The sequence below is a fragment of the Onthophagus taurus genome, chromosome 11 (assembly GCF_036711975.1).
Source record: "Onthophagus taurus isolate NC chromosome 11, IU_Otau_3.0, whole genome shotgun sequence".
NCBI lineage: Eukaryota > Metazoa > Arthropoda > Insecta > Coleoptera > Scarabaeidae > Onthophagus > Onthophagus taurus.
Window position 1 is genome coordinate 16651309 of NC_091976.1, and position 24704 is coordinate 16676012.

A 24704-nucleotide genomic window follows, 5' to 3' on the forward strand; every position below is an offset into this window, starting at 1 on the left:
TAACTCTTATTATCTCTGTTTGGATATACACCAATTATGAATTTTTGGTTTTCCACTTTTTCATATATCGGATTTGCAGCACACCTAATCGCAATCTCTATCCTCCTACTAAAAAACAAAGGGGATTGCACACATCCTACCCAATCTAATACCTTTAATAACTGAGTTTGCTTAGATCAGTTCTATCTATCATTCAGATAAGCTATCTAACCTTCTCTGGGCTGAGAGTTAAGTAAGCGACAAATACGCGGCCTTGAAATGCCTCTCCCTTCTACCGCTTTAACCTAAGCAACTTCCCATAGATGGATGGAAGGTTTTTAGTGACTACAGATGGATGTTTTCCTCCTTGTTGTGATGTTATCAATGGCTGAAATAGACACGCTCAGTAGCAAGACTCCCCATCAAACTGATCGGAATAATTTGAGTAGCTTCTCTGAGACAACCATGAGATGTTTCGGCTTGGCTATATTTTGGCCACTTGTTCAGGAAAAATCCCGTTAAAGAATTACAAGCCGTTTTAAAAGTTTCCTTACGAGATCATTCTACAGTAATTTTCTCTTTAAGACCCCAGCAATTAATCTAAAACGTTGAATCGCTGGACGCGCGCATATTGCCCTCACGTTACATCAATTGAGTCATTGGATACTCTGTATATGACAGTTTTGCATTTTCGTATCAAAAATATGGACATCAAAGTCCGTCATAAGATGTGCAAGTGGTGTTCAACATTGAAGACGTGATAAATTGCCATTTTGTATACTTATTAGTTGGAGGAAGCGCTAGAACATACAAATGGTTGATAAACCTCAGGTACAACTCTTTTTTTCCATATGGAAAATAACCGTAGAGTTTTTAAATCAAGAACTTTTAAGAGTATTTCAAGTATCCTATAGAAGCACTATTTATCTTATCCTAAAAAAAGAATGTGTTTTGACGACTCCTAGATAGGTTATTCGTTGAAGAGTTGCTTAAATGATATTCAAACACCAAGTCAAAGAATTTCTTGGAAATACGAAAGCCCTACATTACAGGAATTGCCCAGTAACAATAAGATTTGAATATCGTTAAAGCATAGTACTATAGGAGAAGAAGTGCTAGTACTTTTCAACTACTTTTACGATTTTGGCGTTTAGTCACGATGTAAAAGACTTATATGTATTGCTAAAGATTAATTTCATTCAAAAGAGGTCTAAATGTTAAATAATATATTTCTTAAAAGTCACAAATATGACTTTTACATATTTCGATTTTGGTAGAGTTCTTTGTACTAATAAATTTTACACGAATATGGCACCTCATGTATACACTATTCTATATAAATCATAGATTCTACCCAAAAATTGTTAGAACAAAAGCATTAGGACATTTTAAAGAGGTGGTAGCAATAAGATAAAATGAATAAAAGAGAAGTATATTTAAATTTTCCGCTTAATCTTAATGCTTTCTAAGAAAGATAATAACTAAAGAGGTGAAGTAATAAAATCAAAAATAAATGTACACTTGAAAAAATGGAATGTGGAATTGATTTCTGTCAAGTACCACTTTGCTCTATAAACTTCCACTTAGACCAAGTGATATCGCAAAGTTGCTGTTATAGTATTTGGCATTGCAGTTCTGAATGCATATCTAACTCACAACAAACATTATTCTAATAATAAAGATATCGTTAAAGCAAAATTGAATGTTTAAGAAAAATCGAGTTGGTATTAAACCTAAACAAAGATAACAAACGCAAATTATTTTTTTATAAATTTTGCTTTAAATAATAAACTATTAATAATTCTATCATAGAAATTTAAAAAATTAAAACACTTAAATTATCATGGGTAGATAGCAGCTGCAGAAAGTAATAATTTGAATTTAACATTAATTTTAAAGTATTTTCTTACAAGTTTATTACTTTCAAAATTTAAGATTAAGTGGTTTTAAAAATTTTATCAGAAAAATAAACAACTATAATCGATCGTAATCAATTTATAAAGCTTTGGTATACAATGTATGCAATTTTTTAATAACAAATACCAAATTTAAAATATAAAGGCAAAAGTTTTCCAAAATATCGCTTTATCTAAATAGGCTTTACCAAAAACGGATTTGAATTAAATAGTAGCCGCTCATTTTTAAACTATACACGTAATTTCAAAATTGCGGAGACAAGTAAATATACAACAAAAAACCAAAATTTTCAGTAATAATGTAACAAGAGTTGATTGTACCTAATTGTTGTACAAACCTTTTGAAGTATAAACATACGAGTAAATATGGTCTGCTTTTTCTGCTTACTCTAATAACGTTATGCATCTTTAATAATAATAAAAAAAATTAACCTATTTCATCCACTCTGTTTAACAATTGTTAATTTGTTGATAGCCACACAGTAAAAAACGAATGCAACATTTCGAAGTAACGCAAAATAGAAGAATCTTACAAAACTTTAAGTAGATATAAATGCTGGATACAAAACCTTCTCTGCAATACATAATTCAGGCTATATTTTAATACATCCTGACGAAGATGTTAAAGATTACTTAAGTTAAGCGCTGTCAATTTTGTTATACATAATACATAATTAACATAATGCATTTTTAACACTTATGATGCATTTTATGATTTTATTTCTCATCTTCCTATTAGATGAAACTATTAGAGGGAAAAATTAAAAGACCTAAACTTCAAGGAGAGCAAACATAGCTTGTTTGTGACACTTAATTGATAACTTAATGAAAGAAATTGATTGCATCCTGTTGATACCAAATGGTGTGAATAGCTGAAGTCTGAATATCTTAAGCTGTAATATCTAGAGAAACTTTGAAGCTTAAAATACGTGTAGTTTTATGTAATAAAGTATTTATATTATCTTTATATTTTTCTTGTTATCATACCAACTACTGTATTATACAATAAATATATAATATTGTTTAGAAATAAATGACTAAGTTTTTAGTAGAACAATTCTAATTTTTCAAGTTACATGATTACTGAAAGCGATTAAATAAATGATTTCTTCCAAATATTTTCTTTAGTTTTCAAAACAAAAACATATACAGTTTTTCCTAGAATTTTTCAAATCGCTGTATGAATAATAGTGGTTAACAATAGTTTTTCAAGGCAAATCCATTAGATACAACGACGCATTTAATTTTATTTTCATTTCCTACAAGATAATAGCAACAATAACCACACACAACAAAACCAAATTCCATTAAACTCAGTTAAATCTTCTAAATTTGACCGGTTATGTAATTGAAAAAAATTATTTTTTAAATTTAAATTAAATTAAAATTTATTAAATATTATGTTTTTAAATTAAGCCTTAATGCGTTAAAGGGTTAATAATAAAATGAAATCAAGAAAATATCATGCACTCCAAGCAAACCATTCACCTGTTCAGTTATTGAAGGCCCAGGTCTGGGCGGAGGTTGAGAAGAACTTACAGTAGAACCCTGCATTTGAATGATTTCCCATTAATAAAGCCATAACTTGTTTTATTTTTTGAAAGACTTTTTGATTTCTTTAAATATGCTTGGTGCTTTTATTTTATGTTAGTAAGAAAGTAAAAAATCAACAATAAGCCTTCACCTTCTTAAGTATTATAAGTAAATTTAAATATTTTCTGTTTTATAAACAATTTTTAATAAAAAAATATTTTTACCTGTAATTCCTTTGGATTTACAAATTCTAACGCATGCCGTTTAATCGCGTGGAACGCTGCATCTGGTGCATAACCAGGATGCGGAGGGGCCACTGCTGAAGTCGAAGCCGTTTCACTTTTCCCTGAATGTTGGGCTTGTTTCCGACGAGTTAAACTTGCCCTCATAGCCTTTAAAAATATTCAATCAAATTACTAAAAACTTAACCACTTTTAATGACTCAATACCTCTGTATTACAATGTTTGTCATTTAAATGCGTCATTAGAGAGAATCTTTTCCTCTTCATATTGTCACAACGATCCCACTGGCACATAATTTCCTCAGAACCTTTTGGAACATGCATTTCACAAACGTGCAAGTAAACTTGGTTTGCTGATTTAAATTTCGTTTCACTAAAACAAAAAACGCAAAAATTAACATGTTTTGAATAATTACCAAAAAGTTATTTTTACATTTGGCAATCACCCCATTCACAAACGAAAGGTGTCGTTAAATCACGAATGATTTTCGGTTTTGGAGACACCTTAATCTCCTCAGTCTTTTTCTCCGCTGTGATTGTAGTTGTAATAGTAGAGGTACATTGCGAAGCAGCACTTTTAATAATACCACCGCTCGTCGAACTTTGATTATTATTATTATTGTTGCTAACGCTCGACGATTGTAAAATTGGCCTTTGAACCTGAGTTACAACCACTTGTTGTCCTTGAGGAGTTACAACAACCTTTTGTTGTTGCGATGGTTGTTGAAGGATGATGATCGTTTTTGTGTTAGTTCCTTGTTGTTGTGGTGTTTGCGCAACTAAAACCGTTTGGGGTTGACCATGTACCATCGCGGTTTGGGGTTGCGCGACCATATAATTTTGAGTTCCACTCGTTTGGATGACATATTGACCTGGTTGAGTTGAACTAGCAACTAATTGAACTGGTCCTTGAAGCCCTTGAGACAATAAAATTTGACCAGTATTGGCTTGTTGAAGAATAATTTGTCCTGGTCGTTGTTGTTGGGGATTTTGAACGATAACTTGACCGCTTTGCGTTTTAAGTTGGGGTTGAGACACGATTATTTGACGTGTTGGTTGTGTTAATAATACTTGCTGGTTTCCATCGACGAAAACTTGCGGAACTGAACTCGTTTGAGACATTACGTTGCTTTGAGACGATATTACAACGGATGATGGTTCTTCAACTGGAATTGGAGGCGAAACTGTTGTTGGTTGTTGGACTTCTTGCATTAATTCGTCAACGTCTTCGTCTTCAAGGATGTCAGCGGCCATATCAGCAAATAATTTAGCTGCTGCCGTTGATACTTTCTCCGTTGGTTGATCATCACCATTTGAGCTGGCTACGGAATCTGGAGCGGGTGAATCTGCGTTGCCATTGACGTTAGTTAATAAGAGAGGTTTTTTAGCCTCCGGTTCTGAAGGAAGATCATCGCTAGCTGCTCTTTTTAAGCTTATTTTATTCTCATTCAATTTTACGTTAATACAATTTGAATCTTCCTCGATAAATCCACATTGTTCTCTTGCTTCATTTAAATTATTTTCTTTACTTAAAATTTTGTCTATGTGATTTTCAACCAAATCAACACTCTTTTCGCCTTTTCTCAACTCCTTCCCCAAAACGCCATTCATCATCAACGTATCTTTATCAACTTTCTTTTCTAATAATTCCGCCAACATCAGAGGTTTTTTCAAACTATTTTTCACCGAATCTTTGGAATTACTATCGTCATTTAACGGATTATCAATACTTGGAATCCCATTTAAAAGTCCTTCAAAACTAGTTAGTGAATTATCACCATCCTCCGTACTGGAAACACCACCCATTCCGATATTTCCCAAACCCGTACTCGAAGCCAACGAATTATTACCCGTTGAATCACTGTCTTCGTTTTCTATTCTCATATGTTTTGGTTTTTGACTGCTTAATGGTGCCAGTGGAGGTGGAGGTGGTTGTGGGGGTTCTTTTCGTATATTCGATGTCGTATTTTGAGTCGTTGATGTTACATCAGATTCTGTGGTATCTGTATCTGAGAAAAGTTGACGAGCTCCATTTAAACGAATCCCTTTAGGCGTTTCAATAAGAGTCGATTTGTTTAATTTATTTTCAGGCGTTTGAGTTTGTTGAGCTAATAATCTTTGCTGTTGCTGCCTAGCCACAACCTATAATAATTTTTTTAATTATCAAAACCATATTCTGGTCAACAAACACAAAAAAATATGAGTATCATGCTCTATTAATTTACAATTGTAAAAGAAAATTTCAGAAATATAGCACGATTTGTCAAAAAATAAATTGAATATCAAAGCAATATTTTTAATAAATTCTTCTACAATTGTAAAAAAAGATTTAGTTATTGTATAGTTATTGAATTAATGAGGAGAGTTAGATGACAAATTTCAATCACCATGCAGCACTCAAAAACAACAAAAAGAAACTCAAAAAGTGAGAAGAAAGAAAACACAACATCAATATGTACTTACAACAAATCAGTATTATTTGTACAAAAAAACAAGCACACATTTTGATGAAAATGATGAATAAATAAATGATAAGTTGATTTCAAAAGTAATTTTAAATATTTGGGATTACTTAAGAAATAAACAATAAAAAATTATAAAAAAAATCTAAAATATAGTATTAGATGTTAGTTAGTTATTAGTATGTTACCTGTGTTGTTACTGTTTGGCTGTCGGTAGCAGTCTTCATGCTTACTGCAGTCATGCACTCTGTGGTTACCTTAGTCGCTAGTAAACTTTTGATGAGCGACGTATTTGGTTGACCCGTTCCTAACTCTTTACCACCTGTAGAAGAAGACGCGTTCTGCCCCGTTCCCAGTAAAGCCTGACTTAAATGGGGGTGTGCCATAACCTAAACAACAAAAACAATACCTATCATAAATCACCACTCACCTTCATTGGCATCAAAAAAATCAAAACCACAACCCCCAATAAAAAACTAAATAAAACTTAAAGAAGTAAATAATAGAAAGTGGAAGGTAAGAAAGGAAAGAGTCTAAGGATGACAACTATTACGTCGGATAATAACAATTACCTGACTTTTGGGGTCGCTCTTGTTAGTTAGTACAACGGTGGAAGTGTTGGTCGAAACAACGATATTGGTGGTGGTCGCGGTAGTGGTGACGGTAACGGTCGACTCTCTGGGTTTTGGGGGCGCGCTCAGTTGCGCTTTGAGAATGGGTGAGGCAGGAGACGCGGGGGGCGTGTCCGAGCAGTCGGCCGTAACCGACAGCGAGACGGTAGAAGCTTTGCGCTTCGCAGTTGACGCGATACTTTTGGAAGGACTTTGTACGGCGACAGAGGTGTTGGTTGTGGTGGTTACGGATGGTTGTTGTTGTTGGACGTTTACCGATAACGGCTGCGCGCGCGCCTTAATGCCGTCGTAGTATTGGGGATCGCTTGGCATCGCTGGTTTCACAGGATTTGGGCCTACTGTACCACCAAAGACCGATCTAAAAGAATAAAACAAAGATAAATAAAATCGGAAAAAATTTGTTTAGACAATTCTTACCGGACACATCTTGGAAAATGTAACGGAGCTATCACTCCTCTCCTCCCAATTTTCGCACAGGAATTTATGTAATGCTTGTATAATTCTTGGTGGTCAACACGGCCATTATTACTTGGTTCATAAGTTGCTCTCAGCCAGGCTAACGCAAATTGTTCGTTTTCTTGAATAGCTTGTTGATGAGCGTGTTGTTGTTGTACCATTTGTTGAGGAGTGATAGCCGGGGTTGCTTGAGGACTTCCAGCCGTAGGTTGTATTGTTATTGGAGCTATATAATAAAGTTACAAAAATTTTATTCTTAGCAAATTACAATTCAACTGATACATACTTGTTGTCGAACTTTGTGACGTTGGGGTAATTGTAATTAATCTTTGTGGTGCCATTTGAACAACTCTTTGTGGTGTATTACTCAAATTTCCCGATTTTGTAGATATTGAACTAACAACAGTTGTTGGAGTATTTGCACTAGACGCAGGAATGGACGATGATGTACCAGAAACGTTAGTAACCGTAGATGTAGCACCCGGTTGGGTAGCTAAAGATCCACCGGGAACGGTTTCAACAAGTTTCATACCAATACAGGCTTTAGGGCCATAACTTTTACCTTCAACTGTGACCAAAGACACAAGAGTGTCAACGACACCGTGATTATTGACTATGTAGTTGCACGCACGTTCACCGAGAGAAGATAGAGAGTACAAACACTCCAAAGTATATATGAGAAGCATGACGTCGTGGATCGTCAAGAAGGTACACACACGTTCGTAAACTAAGCTTTCCAAAGCGCGCGTTAAAGAGTCTTCGTTCAATTCGTTTTGACTGAGTTTATTGAGTGCGTCTAAACACGATATGCAGGAACTGCGATCTTCGCTTTTTAAACCGACGGTGACGATTTTGAGGAGATGAGTGGCTAGACGGTCGTTTTGGGGGTCTTTTACTTGAAACTCGGATGAAATGTTGCCTAACATATCAAAACCGAGGTTCTGTAGCGGACCCCATCTGGAACACAAACACAACAACATAAAACGCACAAAAGTCCGATTGTTCGATAAAATGGGAACGTTCTCATCGATAAACGACAAGTTCCTTAATATTGTCGCGACCTGCAAAACTCGTTGACCGATATAATCTCTCGTTCCAAGATTCCTGCCTAACGAAAACAATTCACTGTCCGTAGGCCCTAACCTTAACTTAAACCTTTCATCATTTAGGTCACTATCACTACAACACTCATAGAAATCACTTATCACATTTTCTAAGTTACTATTGCCGCTCGATGGTGTCCTTTGCACTTCCGTCGCGACCACTTTCTCGTCGGATTCGGCAGGTACGTCACTGAGGGGAATGCCGGGTTCGATACCTCCCGTGGCCACAGCACGAACGGTTTCCGAACATGAATATTTTTTCTCATTGGTGAGATCCAAAAATTCTTCCGATTCGATCACTTCGTTCCAGAAAGTGTTTATCGGATGCCTTCGGACTTTGTTGTAAGAATCCTCGAAAACCGCCCGCATAGAAGGGTGACTGAAAACTCCAGCGTGAGCCACCAGGTAATCAACTATCCGAGGATGTCTTTCAATTTTTAAGGTGTGTTTTCCATCGTTTGACAGAAGAGTGCATACGTTTATTGCAAAATCTTGTTCATTGGGCAATGGCGACAGAAGCGATAGAGCTAAACGGTCGTAGTCTGATGCTTTGTAGAGGTCTGTTGAGAGGTGGTTGTAATCTCTAGTTGATTCTAAAGAAATTTAAAAAAACATTAATCATTTACATACAATTTATTACATATTATTTTAAATAAAACTTCAAGGATGAATTGCAACGATATAATTTTTATAAGAAAAAAGATAAATTTATATTAAATAAGTTTACTTTTAACAACCGCCCCGACATGTTTACGTAAACAAATTTATTTTTAGTGAAATAATTTCGCAGATCAACGCTAGAACGAACGAAGAGCCCAGCCAAAGCGTGCCAATCATTCCGACGCCGGCGTCGATGCTTTCCAAAGCCTCTTTAGGTGCGAAAGAGAGGGCAAACAAGCGAATGAACCGAACAAACGAGGGAGCGAACAAATTTTAGGCGTTAAACTGTCGATGCCTATCAATCGTTATAAATCAATACGGGATGGCACTACGCCGCGAACACGTTTATATATGGTGTGCGCCTAAAAAATTGGGTGTGTTGCTGTTTAAAATATCCGCCTTGTGTTTTAAATATTTGTAGTATTTCCTATCTTTGAATAGAGATGTAAATCTTTTTGACTCTGTTTATGTAGTGAAAGAACAAGGTTTGTAAAACTCTAAGCTAAAGAAAATAATTGTAACCACCCCCTTTCACAACTCATGCATATACATACACAGATATTAATAATAAAAGCGGGCAACAAATCAATATTGGAGCCGTCGCGGCGTCATAAAAATGCGCCGCAACCGGCGCTCGGAGCTGAATTGCCCACCGCTGCTCTCGGAACCCTGGAGGCGTGCCCGACTAGAAATATTAAATTTCCTCCCAACAAAAATCCTCTTCAGCAACAATATCATACAGAAAAATAGCAGACGATGGGATATAACCCCAAAAGAAGCGTTCAGGCATAAAAAAAGGAAAAGCAAAGAAAGAAGATGGAGATGTTTTTCTATTGGAATGCTCATGCGGTCGATTTGGCGACGACGCACGACGATTGACCGTCCGGAATGTAAATCTTCTTGTACGCGTAACTGGGTGAACGCTGCGAAAGCAGTAAACGTGCGCAAACACGTTACGTTCGTTCCCTCGATCAGGGCAGACAGAGCAAAATGTGGCGCGTGCGCTCAGTACCAGAGACCTGTCGGCTATTACTACTGTGCATACAACTACTATTCCATACGTGTGTTGGCTCTAACACACGTCGGATGCGTTACTTACAACGCTTCTTAACTAATTTTAGATCTAGACCATCTAAATCTTAAAGTTTCTGGGCTCCAAACGAAGAATGAATGGAAAATTTTGCAATTTCCTTCATCGCATTTAGATAAAAATGAGGTCATACTTCATTTATAGTTTTAAATGAAAACGCCTAATCTTGGCAAGTACGCAAGAAGCTATGTGTATGAGTAATATTGCGTTACGTAAAGCATTAAAAAAGAAAATTTACGACCGAAGCGAACCGACCATAGGCCGCAATTTTATTGTTAACGTTCGCCGTTTGAGTAATTTCAAAGCAGCACGAAGTCGTTCCGTGCGTGATCGCTATGCAATATATACGGGCGTATTTATAAATATTTGAAAAATATCTTTCATAACATATTAGACAACGTAGATTAGGAGCGGTTTATTGGAAATTCAAGCCAAGCCGAACCAAATCTAATTTCAAAAAATAACATAATTGACCTTCAAGAGTCGCAACCTTGCTTGATTATTGTTGAGTTGTTATTTTTAACTACCAACTCATTTTTATTCTTAAAGCTGAAAATATTGTAAATATGTTTATCAAGAAAGAATACGTTTTATATTAAAAAAAGTTGAATATAAATTACCAGTGATGTTGTGTTGACTATAGTTGTACGTCAACGGTACAGAATGAAGAGCCCTAGCGGACCAGCGCTTGTGGCGGCTCTCTTCATCGTCGTCGCTACCCCTATCGGCTTCCTCGCCTAAATAGTGCACCTTCTCCCACCGATCCAAATACCTAAACACAAACACTCAGTATTACTTTTGGGCAACGACACTGACCTACCGATTTGTTTTGGTTCGACTAAAAGGACGACGGCCGCGACCACGTGCTGCTACTATGCTGCTACACACACACACACGTGATCGCTCCGTCTTGCGCAGAACATATACCCACACAAGTTACACTAAACAAACGAACGTACTATATGACAAACCTCCACCAATAAAGACTTTGTCAAGTTTGCTTCAAATTATTATGACTTTGCATGATCAAAATAAACTGTGAGTTTTGGTTGTTTTGTGGGAGTCACAGTCCGGACCAGTGTCAAAATGAAATAACAACATACTGATACTGTGCCGGCTAAAACCACGTGGAACCCACGTGTTGTCGACGCAGCGTGCCAGTGTGGTGGCGGTACGTTCGTTCGTTCAGTGCAGTTCGTTCCGTTCGTTCATTCATAAGCAGGCGCCCGACCAAAACAAACTGGGCAGTCCGTGTGGCGGAGGCTGAAGGTAGTAGATAGATTCGCGGCGCTCACTCACCTCAGATAGATCTGCTTCAAGGCGACGCTCCCGTTGACGCACTTTCCGGGTACGCGAAAGTGCTCGTACAGTTCGTGCCAACCATTTTTTGAATTCACCTACAAAAAGAAAAAATCATAAGTAAACCAACAGAAAAAGCCAGAAGAAATTGGAATCAAAAAAGTTTTGTGGTTAAAAATAGTAATTTCTTTGACATGGTTTCGGGGGTGCCATGTTGAAGATAGAGCTGCGTAAACCTCAAGAAGCTGTTGGGACGGGTTAAACAGTAAACTATTGATTTTTCACCGTTTCTAACTCGTGACCCGAGATTTATTACAGCTGGACTGGGGCGCATCCAGCCCTCGACACGTCTTTTTCCACTGGAAGGAAAGGAAGGAGCAGGCAGGAGAACTCACTCACTTCAGCACCGTTGGATTATACCGAATCGATAATACCGGGTGTAACCCAATGGATTCACCACATATACATTCACTAGAAATACACATCTTTATCTTTCCATAAAATAATTTTATTAACATGATTTAAATCTGTTGATAATTAAAAAAAAACATTTTTATTTTTAGCATTGCTTTTATATTTCATCAGAACAGTTGCTGTTGAAACCATTCTTAACGGAAGTGTGACGTCATGTCCGCGGTGATTACGACTGGCCATTCATAAGGTCAAGCTTAGTTGACGACAAGCCCACTCCAAACAACAAAAAACAGCGATAATCATGAGTTTAGTTAACAGAGGATTGATTGATTAAACGCGTATTTATAAAGTAACAAGTACAATCAGTACATTAAAAAAAATGTAAAAAACTCTTTATGGAGCTAGAAAAACTAAAGGTCAGACGGCAATTACATTTTAATATTCCCATCTACGTATGGATATAAACTGCGTAGAAATAACAATTACGCGATTATACACGCTTCCAAGCAAATTTATTTTAAATCCACCAAGGTCAACTTCGTGTTTGAATATTCACTCAAAATAATTTTATTAAATCCGCAATTTAAATTTTTTTTAAATATATAGAAAAAATTGGAATTCAATGAGTGTAAACGAGCCTTAAAACGCCGCAGCCTGGCACGATAGTTGGTGGTGTCGAGTTGAGAAGAGATCAACCGTCACCGGGCTAAAAACACGTTTCCCACTACACACCATAAAAAAAATAAGATAGAAAGCGGAAATTTCTTGGAGTTGAAAAGAGATGAAGATATTTACTCGTCCGACCTAAACCGCTTTGATTCTTTCCGCTCGCCGCCACCCGCACCTCATACAAGCGTTCGGTGGCAGATGGAGAGAGCACGCTTATGGTCAAATACAGATGGTGGGATTCCACTAATAGAAAAATACTAAAACGTTATGGTATAAAAATTAAATTAGCTTTTTTATTCATAATATAATTAAAATTTAACTTATTTAGATATCCTAGAGATTATTTCATTAAAACCAGAATTTTTTTTGAACCAGGAAAAATTATTTGGAGTACAGAATAAAATTCGTAGTGGTGGATAATTAAGGTTTTTTGGTGGTTAGAGTGTGCGCACAGCGATGTTGCCCTGAGGGGGCCGACGATCGATTATCTGGACGGCGTTGCTTCCAGTTTGCACACCGCTAGTGTAAATATTGACTTATCTACGCGCCCAACGCGTAGATAAGTGCGCGTAGATAACACCATTACGAAACGACCGATGGAGTATAAAAAAATCTTCCTTTTTTCATCCAAGGTATTCATAAGTAATATTCACATACATTAGCCAAATGTCCGTTATGAATTAATTTATACTTTAAAAACTCTGAAGACGCACGGCTAAACCCGAAACTTTCTAGTTCTAGGTCTAGTGTTAGTTCTAGTTTTACACTATCACTAGAACTAACACAAGACCTAGAACTAGAATCATTCGGGTTTAGCCGTCTTGAGAGACGCACAGTGTTAGTTCTAGTTTTAGTTCAATGAAAAATACGACAATCTAAAGCTGAATAACAACTAAAACTAGCACTAGCATTAGAACTAACACAAGAACCAGAAACATTCGGGTACGTCTCTTAAGCTGACCCATTCACGGGCGTTCCATCTAGCCATATAGAACGATAGCACTCCAATGGAGTTACGTGAATTTCGAATCCTCATGTGATTGGAGTGGTGTGATGAGACGAGTTGGAATTCCATCCGGGCAAAAGACCTCCAAAATTCTATCGCTCCAACTCATCGTGAATTGGAAACCGCGCAACAAAGTGATGGCACGATGGAACGTTGGAGCGATCGTGAGTATCAAACGTGATTATTTTTTGTCTCAGTGCTTACTAAACCCTCGGCGAGGTATGTTGGTGATTATGAGTGCAAAGCGTGATTTTGTTATAAGTGTCATTGATATGTAGTGTCACAGGCAAATGGTTATTTCACGCAGATAGCTTTTTCCTAGTCAGATACTGTCTGCCTAGGCAAACAGTAGTTCGTTACAGTTTTATCATTAAATGTCTAGGCCAATACTATTGGACAACACAAATTGAATCTGTTTAAGCTTGTTTTAGGCAAATACTAACGAGTCAAATTATTTGCATATCATTTTCAAAAAAATGCATAACAGTTTCATATACTTTTATTAAGTTTAATAAATGATTTATTTCTTTGTATTTGCCTGAAAATATTTTAGCCATATGCTATTTGCCTTGGAAAGTAGAATTTAAACTGAAATAAATGGAATAAAACTATTTGTCTAGGCAGATAGTACCTAAAGCTATTTACCTGAAACAACCATTTGCCTTCGAAACTTTCAGATCCCCATTGCCCTCATATTGGTATCTTTTTTTCTGAATTAACGGTGTTACTTTAATAACAGTCTTCATTCATCCCCAAATAATTCCTCCAGTCAGAAGGTTCCAAGGTTAATTTATTAACCAAATTAAGATGAGTGTGTCTTCTTTTATTTGGGACCCATTGTTTCTTCATCTTTTTTTTTGGTTTTCTCTTTTTTAAGTATAGATAAACAGCCGTAGATAACATGAGAAAATTTTCATCTATATTGCGAAAATTAAAATATTCCAGTATAATACGAACTACTGCGGCAGAATGATTGGAATGTTCGTGAATGATCCCTAAAATTGCTGCTCACTTTTTAATCACTTCATTGGAATGATTTCGCACCACGCCACTCCATTTGGAACGTCCATGCTTTAAGACGGCTAAACCCGAATGTTTTTAGTTCTAGGTTTAGTGTTAGTTCTATTTGTAGTTTAGTAATAATAATATATATTATATTTCACATCAATCAAAATTACAAATCAAGGTAAATCAACTCAATATATAAACACAAAATAATCATATCAAATCAAAAATCTAGATTTTCTGTTTCATAAATAATATGATCCTGTCACATACAAGCGGTAAGTATAATTGCCGCTTGTATGTGAGATTTGGTGTTGTGTCGATAATCGTGTGAATAAAAATATACAACAATTTAGCGCTGAATAACAATAAAACTAGAACTATCGTCCTTGATTCATGTAACGTATAGAAACTTGGGGAATACCCCGAGTTAATCTATGTGTAAATATGGAATAGAGCAACTTGAGGAATAACCCGAGTTAGATTCTATCTAAAAATATTTAGAAAACTTTCGAAACCAATACTTTCTTTAATTAAATAATTTGTACTTATAGACTACTTTAATATTAATACCTTTATTGTCTTTTGAATCAGAGTTGGCTCATCCAACTATAAAATTTAAAAGAATGATATGGCTAAATCTCAATGTAAAATACTTTCGTGACAGAATATATTGCAACATTTATTACATTCTAACGAACAGTATTTTTGGACTCATCTAAAACATGCGGTATGAGTGACGCTTAGGAGTTTTTAAAATTAGGGCGTCGATGCATTTATTCTGTCATGATGATATGAGTATAAACTCTGCATTCAAATGGATAATTTAAACTCAATAAAAAAATAAAGGTTGATCAACATTAAAAATTTATGATTGAATTCTAGAAATTCTTCTTCAGGTGCCCTCGCCGTTCCGAAGATCACCAATCATTAGCTAAATAGCTGGTTATTATTGCAGCCATACCATTCCCTCAGGTTCTTTAACCACGAGTTTTGTCTTCTCCCTATGGATCTCATTCCTCTGATTTTTCCTTGCATAATAACTTGGAGTACTTGATACTTTTCCCCTCTTATGATGTATCCCAAAAAAACAGTTTTCTCTGTTTAATTGTCTCAATTACCTCCTTTTCTATCTCAAAATATTTAGTCTGTTATATTTGAAGTCTGTTATATTGAGGTTTTACTGTACTTTTAAATACGAAAGGTGTTTTCGATAGTTTTAGACTTGAAATAAATATAACTAAACTATTTGAAATAACAACTGTTCAAGATATTTCAAAAATACTATTCCATTCCCTTTCAGACGATGTCCATTACGCGGAACATTTCGCTTGTAAAATTCCGCGCAACATATTCTCGGCACGTAGATTTGCGCCATCTGATCTCTGCCAACGGGCTTCTCGGACGACGTATCGAGAGCAGCACCAGCAGCAGGAGAAGAAGCAAGAGGAGGCTCTCTCAGCGGAGAAGGACGGCAAGTTCACCGACCGGACCGAGAAAGTTACCGAGAGAAAAGGAACGAGACCGGCTCTACTCTGTTCATATTCTCTCCGGCAGCACTCTTTGTGCCGCGTCGCGTCCGCTTCGTTTCCTGCTCGCTCTCCCGTTTGTTCGGTTCAGCAAATGTAAAGGCAAATTAAAAACGAGCGAGAAGAGGGCGGAATTCAATACAAAACCGGGGCCACACACACTCAGAACGAATGGAAATCGCACATAGGGAATTATGACGTCTGCTTTTTTTCCTTTCTTTTTAAGGCGGTTACACAAACAAATTGTGCAAGGTTCATATCAAGCTATTTTTTTGTTCTTTGCGTTGGGTTGGAAGATTTTAATTTATAAATTAATTTTGTTGCGAGATAAATTAGTGTAATATCTTTAGGATGGCAACTGGTTCTTGAATAGTTACATTGAAACAAGTTTAACGGGGACCTTGAAATGTCCTCGTGTAACTATAAGTGGTTGCCACTAATAGTAGAACCTTTATAAGTGCTTGGTTACAGTTTACATCATCTTAACAGTTACCAACTTAAATTGATGTATTCATGCTCAAATATTTGAAATGAAATAATTATCAAATTTTGTGATTGCTCCAACAAGTGCCTTAAATGTTGGTACTCCCAGAGTCAAAACTCCGAGGGCTTAAGCGCGCGCTGTCTCCGAACTAAACCAGACGACTACGACTACTATCGCTGCCGTTGTCAGGTCCTTCTCTCCGCGAGAGTGTGCGAGTTCGACCGCCCCCGTGCAGACGCCGAGTCTACACTGGTCCGGTTCGGTTGTGCGATACCGCGCGTTGTACTAGGTCAGGGACTCAACTCGCTTACTTCCCCCCTTTACTCCCCGATGGGCGTCGTCGTCGTCGTCGTCATCTAGGTGTGCTCGACGACGCCGTCGACACCGAACGCACTCGCAGCAGATACGGTTGTTGCCCGAGTATTTGGTTTTTGCTGCCCCCGTTTTGTGCACGCGGAATCCCGTGTGTTGCCGTTGCTGCCACTGCTACTGCTGCTAATCGGGCGGGCTCCCGGCCAAATGGGAAGTGAACCGAAGGACGTGGTGTTGTGATCTGTGAGTGTGCGGTTCGGAGTCGACTCAACAGTTTGTCGCGTGCCACACTGTTATTCCACTACTACACACAATTTGTCAATCGCAGCTTCACTATAACATCAAAAATTGTGTAGATAATAAAACGTTTTTAATGAAAAAAATTATCTTGAATCAATAAAGCATTATCTTATGTTGTTATTATTTTTAGACCACAATCAACGTACGGTATAAAATGTTATCTCTACGCATCTCCAATAAAATACATCATTTATGTGCACTCCTACAACAACAATCCTACGCCACCAGACTAAAAAAAAGAGTATTATTCATTAATACATGTACATACTTGCCTAATTATAAAATAACGGTACAATAATTTAATAATTTCCAACATTTTTGATTACCATAATTATGTTATTGCTGAACATTTCTGTCACTCACTATATCTATCCATACATCCGTTATTCCCCATTTTGCTACCACACTCATCTTCTAACGGGATGGAAATTTTTTTTTCTATATCTCCCATTAAATTTGACCAACTTTTCTAATTGAAACATCAAAAAGCATTAAAACAAATATGGCTTTACACGTAAATAATGTACAAAACGTTATTTCGATACGAAATTAAACTATAAAATATTCCACTAATAATCCATCAAACGAGAATAAATATTCCGTTAACGGTGTATATTGATTTCTAAAATCTATTTTTCTCTATAAACTTTACCGCAGGATCAATAATTCGATAATACCAAGAATTAATAATTAATCGCTTCTGGACAATTGAACTGACTGGAAAAACAATGCTTATTATGTTAGGTAGAAAATCGTTCGTGTTAAAGAAACTATCTTAAAACCTTGTCACGTACAAAGTGTTAATAATAAATAATAACTAACTATAAGACTTGTATTCATTGCTGAGTATACATTACGAGGTTTTCTCTATAGTAGTAGATACTTAACATTTATACCCGTTTTTAATTATGTATGTGACCTTAACACAGTTTTCTATTCAATTTCGTATACCATAAAAAGTTCATAATAAAATTTGTGTTCTTAAAACTGTTTTCTACTACCGTTTCATAAAAACACTTTTTTCCACATTTAAAAACGCAATTTTTAATTTATCATTTTCACCGATTTTAATGGATTTGCACATCATCAGATGAAACCTGGAGGATATCTAAATTGTTATATTATTTTATGTTTTATTAAAACCAGAATTAATTTTTAAAACAACAAAATTTTAAAATTTATTAATGTTAATTATAAACATTTTGATACTGTGTGAGTAAGTAAAACAGCTTTTCGTTACTATTTCGTAACTTATTTTAAGGTTATACGCTAGACATCATGAATATTTATATTTGGTAACATTCCTACATTTTATTTAAAACTCCAATTTTGAAATAATGGGAAGAAGGTAATAAAGGAAAAAATGTGTATTGGAATATTTATTTATATTTAAACAAAGATTTCAGAAGTCAGACAAATAGATATAATTGTACGTTATGATTCCGATAAGTATGATGCTATGTAGTAGGTTTCAACCTATATGTGGTTTTGGCTTCCAAGTAATCGAACTTAAAAAGTTCAGTTGCAAGTAAATTTATTGTTGAAAATTTTTCAAAGCACTTACCCCTGGGAAGAATCTTATTCTATTTCTTGGAAGATTTAAAATGTATAAATATGGAATCAAGCGCTTAAACTTTCCAATATGCTGGCAAAAAAAAGGGTGCAAGTGATGCAGTGTATATACAAGTAGCAACAACACTTTCCAAACACTTTCTAGTATGTGGAAATAAAAAAATATAGTTATTTTATTAATGTCGCCTGTTTTCCTCAATTGGGTAGAAAAAATGTGCTTCTTTTTAATTAATTTGATTCGAAACTGATACTTTCTTTGATTAAATAATTTGTACTTATGGACTACTTTAATATTAATACCTTTATTGTCTTTTGAATCAGACTTGCCTCATCCAACTATAAAATATAAAAGAATGATATGGCTAAATCTCAATGTAAAATGAGTAAGTTGACAGAATATATTGCAACATTTATTACATTCTAACGAACAGTATCTTTGCATTCATCTAAAACATTTGATATGAGTGACGCTTAGGAGTTTTTAAAATTAAGGCGTCGATGCATTTATTCTGCCATGATATGTGTATTCATTTATGAACTTTGCATTCAAATGGATAATTTACACTCAATAAAAAAATAAAGGTTGTTCAACATTAACAATTTATGATTGAATTCTATAAAATATGCAACTTGATCTTCTTCTTCTTCTCCATTAGCTAAATAGCTGGTTATTATTGCAGCAATACCATTCTCTCAGGTTCTTTAACCACGAGTTTTGTCTTCTCCCTATGATTCTTTTTCATGTGATTTTTCCTTGTATGATAACTTCGAGTACTTGATACTTTTCTCCTCTTATGATGTATCCCAAATAATCTGTTTAATTGTCTCAATTACCTCCTTTTTCTTTTTCATCCGTTTGCTTCTGTAAACCAATACCACAATATTGACACGGCCACACACTAGAAAAAACTATTCCAAAAGTAGATGCCCAGATTATCCAGTAGAACGTTAATTAGAAATAGCAATTCGGAAAGTGATAACGATCACCTCAATATGGATACAGCAACATTAGGAAAGAGTATGCAAAATTTCTGAGGTAGAAAAAAAAACAAAAAAGATCGTTACAAGATATAATGACTCAGCTTTGACGCTTCACAAAAAGTAGGACCAGATAAATCAACAACGAATATTCATTTCACTTAACGAGTATGATATTTCTGTTATAGTATTTTATCTGGATTCTAACGAGAGATGAATTTATATTTGCGGGATAAATAAACGGGATTACAAGCGGATGTATTATTTCAGACATCTCTATCTTTTTCAGAATGCAAAGAGTATGTATCAAGATACACGCCATTTATACTCATGGCTAACCCCTACCCTTCAGAAAGTCATAAAGCACAACAATTTTTTTTCAAACCTCGTGTAAAACATTTGAGCGAACCTAAATTCATTAGAAACCCAAGTTTTCAGTCGAACTCATGCCTGAATAGAAAAACTAATGGATTTCTTCTATTTGATAAAAGTTTGAAAATCGTAAACTTTAGTTTTTGAGAGCAATAAAATTGAAATTTGTGGTTGCAATAAATTTAATTTTTCAGAATTATCGCTTTTATGTTACGTCCTGATTCATACGAAAAATTTCAACTGGACTTTTAGATACAATAAGATTTTATATCTGATTGCTATCATGGGTAGGCTTAGATATTATCCATATTATCTGTACATCTCTATTTAAAGTGCATCTTGATATGTAATAGATTCGATGTGTTCAGGTAAAAAGAACTTTCCGTTGATTTAGGCTAAAAATTGATACAAGTTTACGGTTTAATAACCATATACCAAATTTTGTCAACATAATTGTTTATTAAAATATACTGTTGCACACTACACAAAATTTACTCTGTTTATTGAGATCACCACATAAATAAAACTAAATCAAGTGCTGTGTTTGATGTAAGAAGATCAAGTTATAATTTAAAGGCTTGGTGGATGCTCAAAATCCACATCCACAGACACAAATTTAATATTGTTTTAACGTTATGTTGTTATTGTTAAATTTTTGAATTTCGAGACCTATTAAACGATTCCGATACAAGTAGTTGATCCTTTAAATGTGTGTAATTCCGAAGAAATAATCATCACAACATAACTTGGCAACAATGTATAGCCATGTTCTTGTTTAATGAGTATCCACTGCTATTAGTTCTGAACTAATACTGGCAATGGGTAAAGACAGACACGTGATCAGGCCCTCTCTCCATGTATCGTAAATGTAAGTTAGTTCTAACTAGAATTCGTGACATTGACGACGGCAAATCATGTTATTTAATAAGAAACATGGCATTGCATACACATCGGTATAGATGTTTTATATTGCGTATAAATATACATTAGATAACGTTCTATAACTAGCCTATGTGTTGTGTCTGTCAAACAATTTGATTCTTCTTAAGTTTCATTTCGACAGGTTTTACGACACATAAAGAAAATAATGATCTAATGTTCAGAAATATGTATTCTAGCCTAATGCATTTTATACCTTTCTCTCAAATTTCTCCAAATGGTACCAAAAAGAATAAAACTGACAGTTTATTGAGCAAGGAGACAACGCTTGCATCATTTGCTTCAATGACATCATTAGATAGACTCCCACATGGAGTTTTCTTCATACATCTAGGGATTGAAGAAAACAGATTGAAGGCAAGAGATTTAAGCATTAACAAATATCTACATCAATTTTATTAATTTATTATTCCACATAGAATTTGAATGTCTTGCGAAAAGATATTTCGCAATTTCACAGATGAAATAAAAGGTCTACGACAATAATAGAACAATAGAAAAGAAAAGGTTGCAAAAGAATTAAGCAGTTGAAGCTAAGTGTCCATGATTTTGAGGAGTTAAAGGTCTTTAATTATTGAATTTATCATGTAGCCATTGTGCTATTTCTGCAATTTTATTCATTCACGATCAAAGAAGAAAGTGCTACCAAAGAAATAGGGATATTTTTTCAAGGGTCTCTCTTTAATTTGGTACAGACATTATAAAAACGAACTTCGCCAATAGTAGAAGAGAAAGCTGACGATATTCTATTCTATCTTGTTTTAGATAATCAAGAAGTATCATTAGCAAGAAAATGAAATACCATATATTGCAAATGAATTGCTTAAAATAATTAAATACGAAAGACGTTTTTCGGAAATTGCGGTTGTTGCGGAAAAAACAGGCTTATATAATTACATTATATAATTATAAACAAAAACCTCTTATTATGAAGTCAGGAAATGACAGTGACTCAGATTTGGGGTCTAACGATACTATTTTGAGGCAAAGATTATATACCTTATTGTTTAATTAAGGCAAAAAGATCACATTTAGTTATACATATTATATTTATTTTCATACATTCAAAAATTTAAAAATAGTATATTTGTCATTTACTGATGTTACAGATTTATATGTAAAGTGTATACTCCAAATATGTTAAAGTATTCAGCTTTTTGGGATTTACAAGATTACAATAAACAAAACGAAAAGTATTGTAGCGCACAGTTAGCGGTTTACAAAAGATAACATTAATGTATACAAACAGAAACTTTTGCATTGCAAGGAGTAAGTTTAGTTTTTCTATGAATAAGTGAGCAAAAATACTCATTTATCTCAAAAACTTAGGAACGTGGCAAATAACAACAGGGCAAATAAGATTAGTCTTGCTGATCGTGATGATAATTTCAATCTCTAAATTTGCAAGTCACTACAATCTACATAAAAATCTTTGAATGCCGCTAAGATAAAGATTTAAATCCCGTAAAAGACAGCTACTACACAAACATGTATTGCAATAAGTTCAAAATTAAATTCGAATACATGCCTTAAATTTCATAAAAACCTTCACATAATAAATGGCAGATTTGATTTTTTTTAAATTAATCCACTAAATTACACATAATGTGTACTGTACACATTCAAATTGGACATTGTTTACTTTTTTCAACTTTTTCGAGTTTCCAACTTATGCAAATCTCATCGTACAAAATGTTTTCAATGTCCAATCTTAAAAATCCTCAAACCTGATCTGCATGATTCTTACAACTGGTTGTTCTTTTGAGGAAGTTCTCGAATTTCTACTCTGATATTGTCTTTCAGCTGATTATATATTGTTGGATCAGTAGCATACACCTTACCTATTACAACCAAGCTCAGAAAAAAGATGCATAAAAGAAATGAAATGTTCAGCAAATTTTGAGCGCAATAACGTGATTGTGTGGTACAAGCGTTATCTTATTGAATATAAAGGTTGTTTATAGCATCAACTTCAGACCAAAAAAAGTCGGAGAACATCATTTGACAATACATCCCATAGTCAATGAAATATGTACCAACGACACTGTTAACTCAAAACCCAAACTATCTCTCTTTTTGCATAAAGATGTTATTTAACTGTATATCAAGGAATTTCAAATTCTAAAAACAACATAACCATAATTTTCTAAAAAAAAATCATCTTGCATCTCTGAAACCTAGTCAACGGATGCACGATGTTGTCTATGGTAAGTTGGTTTCAATTTTTGTGTTAGCTAGACTTTGTACGTCTTTAGAGCAAGATCTTTGTGCAAATACGGTTTAAACTGGTTTGTGATATTCCTAGTTCCTGCGGACGTCTTGAAATGGACAAACCACTGTTTTCTGTCACACGTGCTGCTACAGCGGCTATGTTTTCAATTGACCATATTGAACGAGCGCGATTGTTTGATAATGGCAGCAACTAGTAAAAAAAAATTCGTTAAAACTGCAACAACACGAATTTGTAATCTACTCGAATATACTCCATTTAAAATTAGTATATTCTTGATAACTTGTATCAAGCTATTTTAGAAGTGAGCAGAAACCATCCGAAGTGATCATAGTTTAATAGGAACGTTTTCTGTTTATATACATAAATAATTACAAGAAAAATGCGGCTGATAGGCACTTCTCAGGAATAAAGAAATTAGAGTTGTTGAAAATAATACACTTTTAGACACCTTTGGCGATCATTAAAATTCAGTTTAATTTAGAAGATCTTTGAGCATATGTTACGATTAAAACATAGTATTTATGTTATATCTCTTTTAAGTTAAATTCAAACATTTTGTTTGCTACATAATAACAATGCTACAAAATTTGTTTTTACAAATAAAAGATATATAAAAACTCATTTATTATTGGTTAATGATATAAAACTAACTTACCTTCGTCCATTTTATATCGTTCATACGAACAAAATACCTTTACGAATATGTTTGTGAAACGAGCTAATACGTAAGCTAATGATCAGATTAATCTCTTCGAAAAAAGACCAAATTCAGTTCACCAGAGCTTTAGATTTTCACAGAAAAAGCATGTTAATTAAAATTGTATTGCAGAAACATAAAAAATGTTTTATATAAAACCGGTATTGTGTTTAAAATAATATTTAATATTATAATTAATATTATTCCCAGTTTCATTTTTAAAAGATTATTCAACATTGGAGATGATATGATGGTAAATAAGGCGAGGCAATTATGATTTTCAATTTGGATCGTTTCCAAAAAATTTTGAGATGCGAAGAGAAGATTTTCGACCCGCTATATTACTGGCACCCGATTCGCCCAGACATAAGGATAGTTGAACAGATGTTATTCCGTTATTTTGGGTAAAGTATGCGGGGCGATTGCAAGAAAATTTTCAACATGATTCCACTAATCATTATAAACGATAATTTTTTTTATTTTATTCTTCTTTGAAAATCGTATTTCTTAAGAAACCCATCTTGCATTACGAGTTTATCTTCATTAATTTTAACGTACCCAAGGCGACGTGTAATGCAATTTAAAATTTTCATTAAACACTCAACAACTTTTACATCATAAAATTACTGGAACCAAACACCATCTTTTACGAATTTTGCATTTAAGATGTTTTTCTCACGCGATGTATAGAATTTGTAAACACAAGATCATTCTACGTGGACATTTATTCGCAAAAAAAAAAAATAATAAAGGCTCCATCAAGGTTGTTTTTGTACAGGAAACTCGCGACAGTTTGGGTTTTGCTTTGTTACCTTTATTTGA

At 34.7% G+C, this 24704-nt stretch overlaps 1 protein-coding gene and 1 long non-coding RNA gene across 8 annotated transcripts in view; one reads left to right on the plus strand and one right to left on the minus strand.

Annotated features, from left to right (window-relative positions):
• Nucleotides 1-24704, minus strand: part of LOC111418658 (Brahma associated protein 170kD) — a 33737-nt gene that overhangs the window by 2769 nt on the left and 6264 nt on the right. For 3 of the 7 annotated variants that reach the window (XR_002706863.2, XR_002706858.2, XM_023051323.2), the window contains exons 3-12: nucleotides 11373-11470; nucleotides 10694-10845; nucleotides 7507-8916; nucleotides 7182-7446; nucleotides 6705-7122; nucleotides 6321-6521; nucleotides 4104-5812; nucleotides 3878-4043; nucleotides 3653-3820; nucleotides 3384-3443 (exon numbers count right to left, since the gene is read on the minus strand). Coding sequence is in view for 5 of the 7 variants with exons in the window: in XM_023051323.2 (XP_022907091.1) it covers nucleotides 3384-3443; nucleotides 3653-3820; nucleotides 3878-4043; nucleotides 4104-5812; nucleotides 6321-6521; nucleotides 6705-7122; nucleotides 7182-7446; nucleotides 7507-8916; nucleotides 10694-10845; nucleotides 11373-11470 (4647 nt within the window). In the remaining 2 variants the exon portion in view is untranslated. The remainder of the gene's footprint in view (nucleotides 1-3383; nucleotides 3444-3652; nucleotides 3821-3877; nucleotides 4044-4103; nucleotides 5813-6320; nucleotides 6522-6704; nucleotides 7123-7181; nucleotides 7447-7506; nucleotides 8917-10693; nucleotides 10846-11372; nucleotides 11471-24704) is intronic. The other 4 variants (XM_023051546.2, XM_023051621.2, XM_071200240.1 and 1 more) reach the window with 4 other exon arrangements.
• On the plus strand, nucleotides 11466-17208 carry LOC111419137 (uncharacterized). The gene is made up of 4 exons (XR_011641965.1): nucleotides 11466-11637; nucleotides 11691-12725; nucleotides 12784-13625; nucleotides 15770-17208. It is a non-coding gene; the product is annotated as an uncharacterized lncRNA (long non-coding RNA).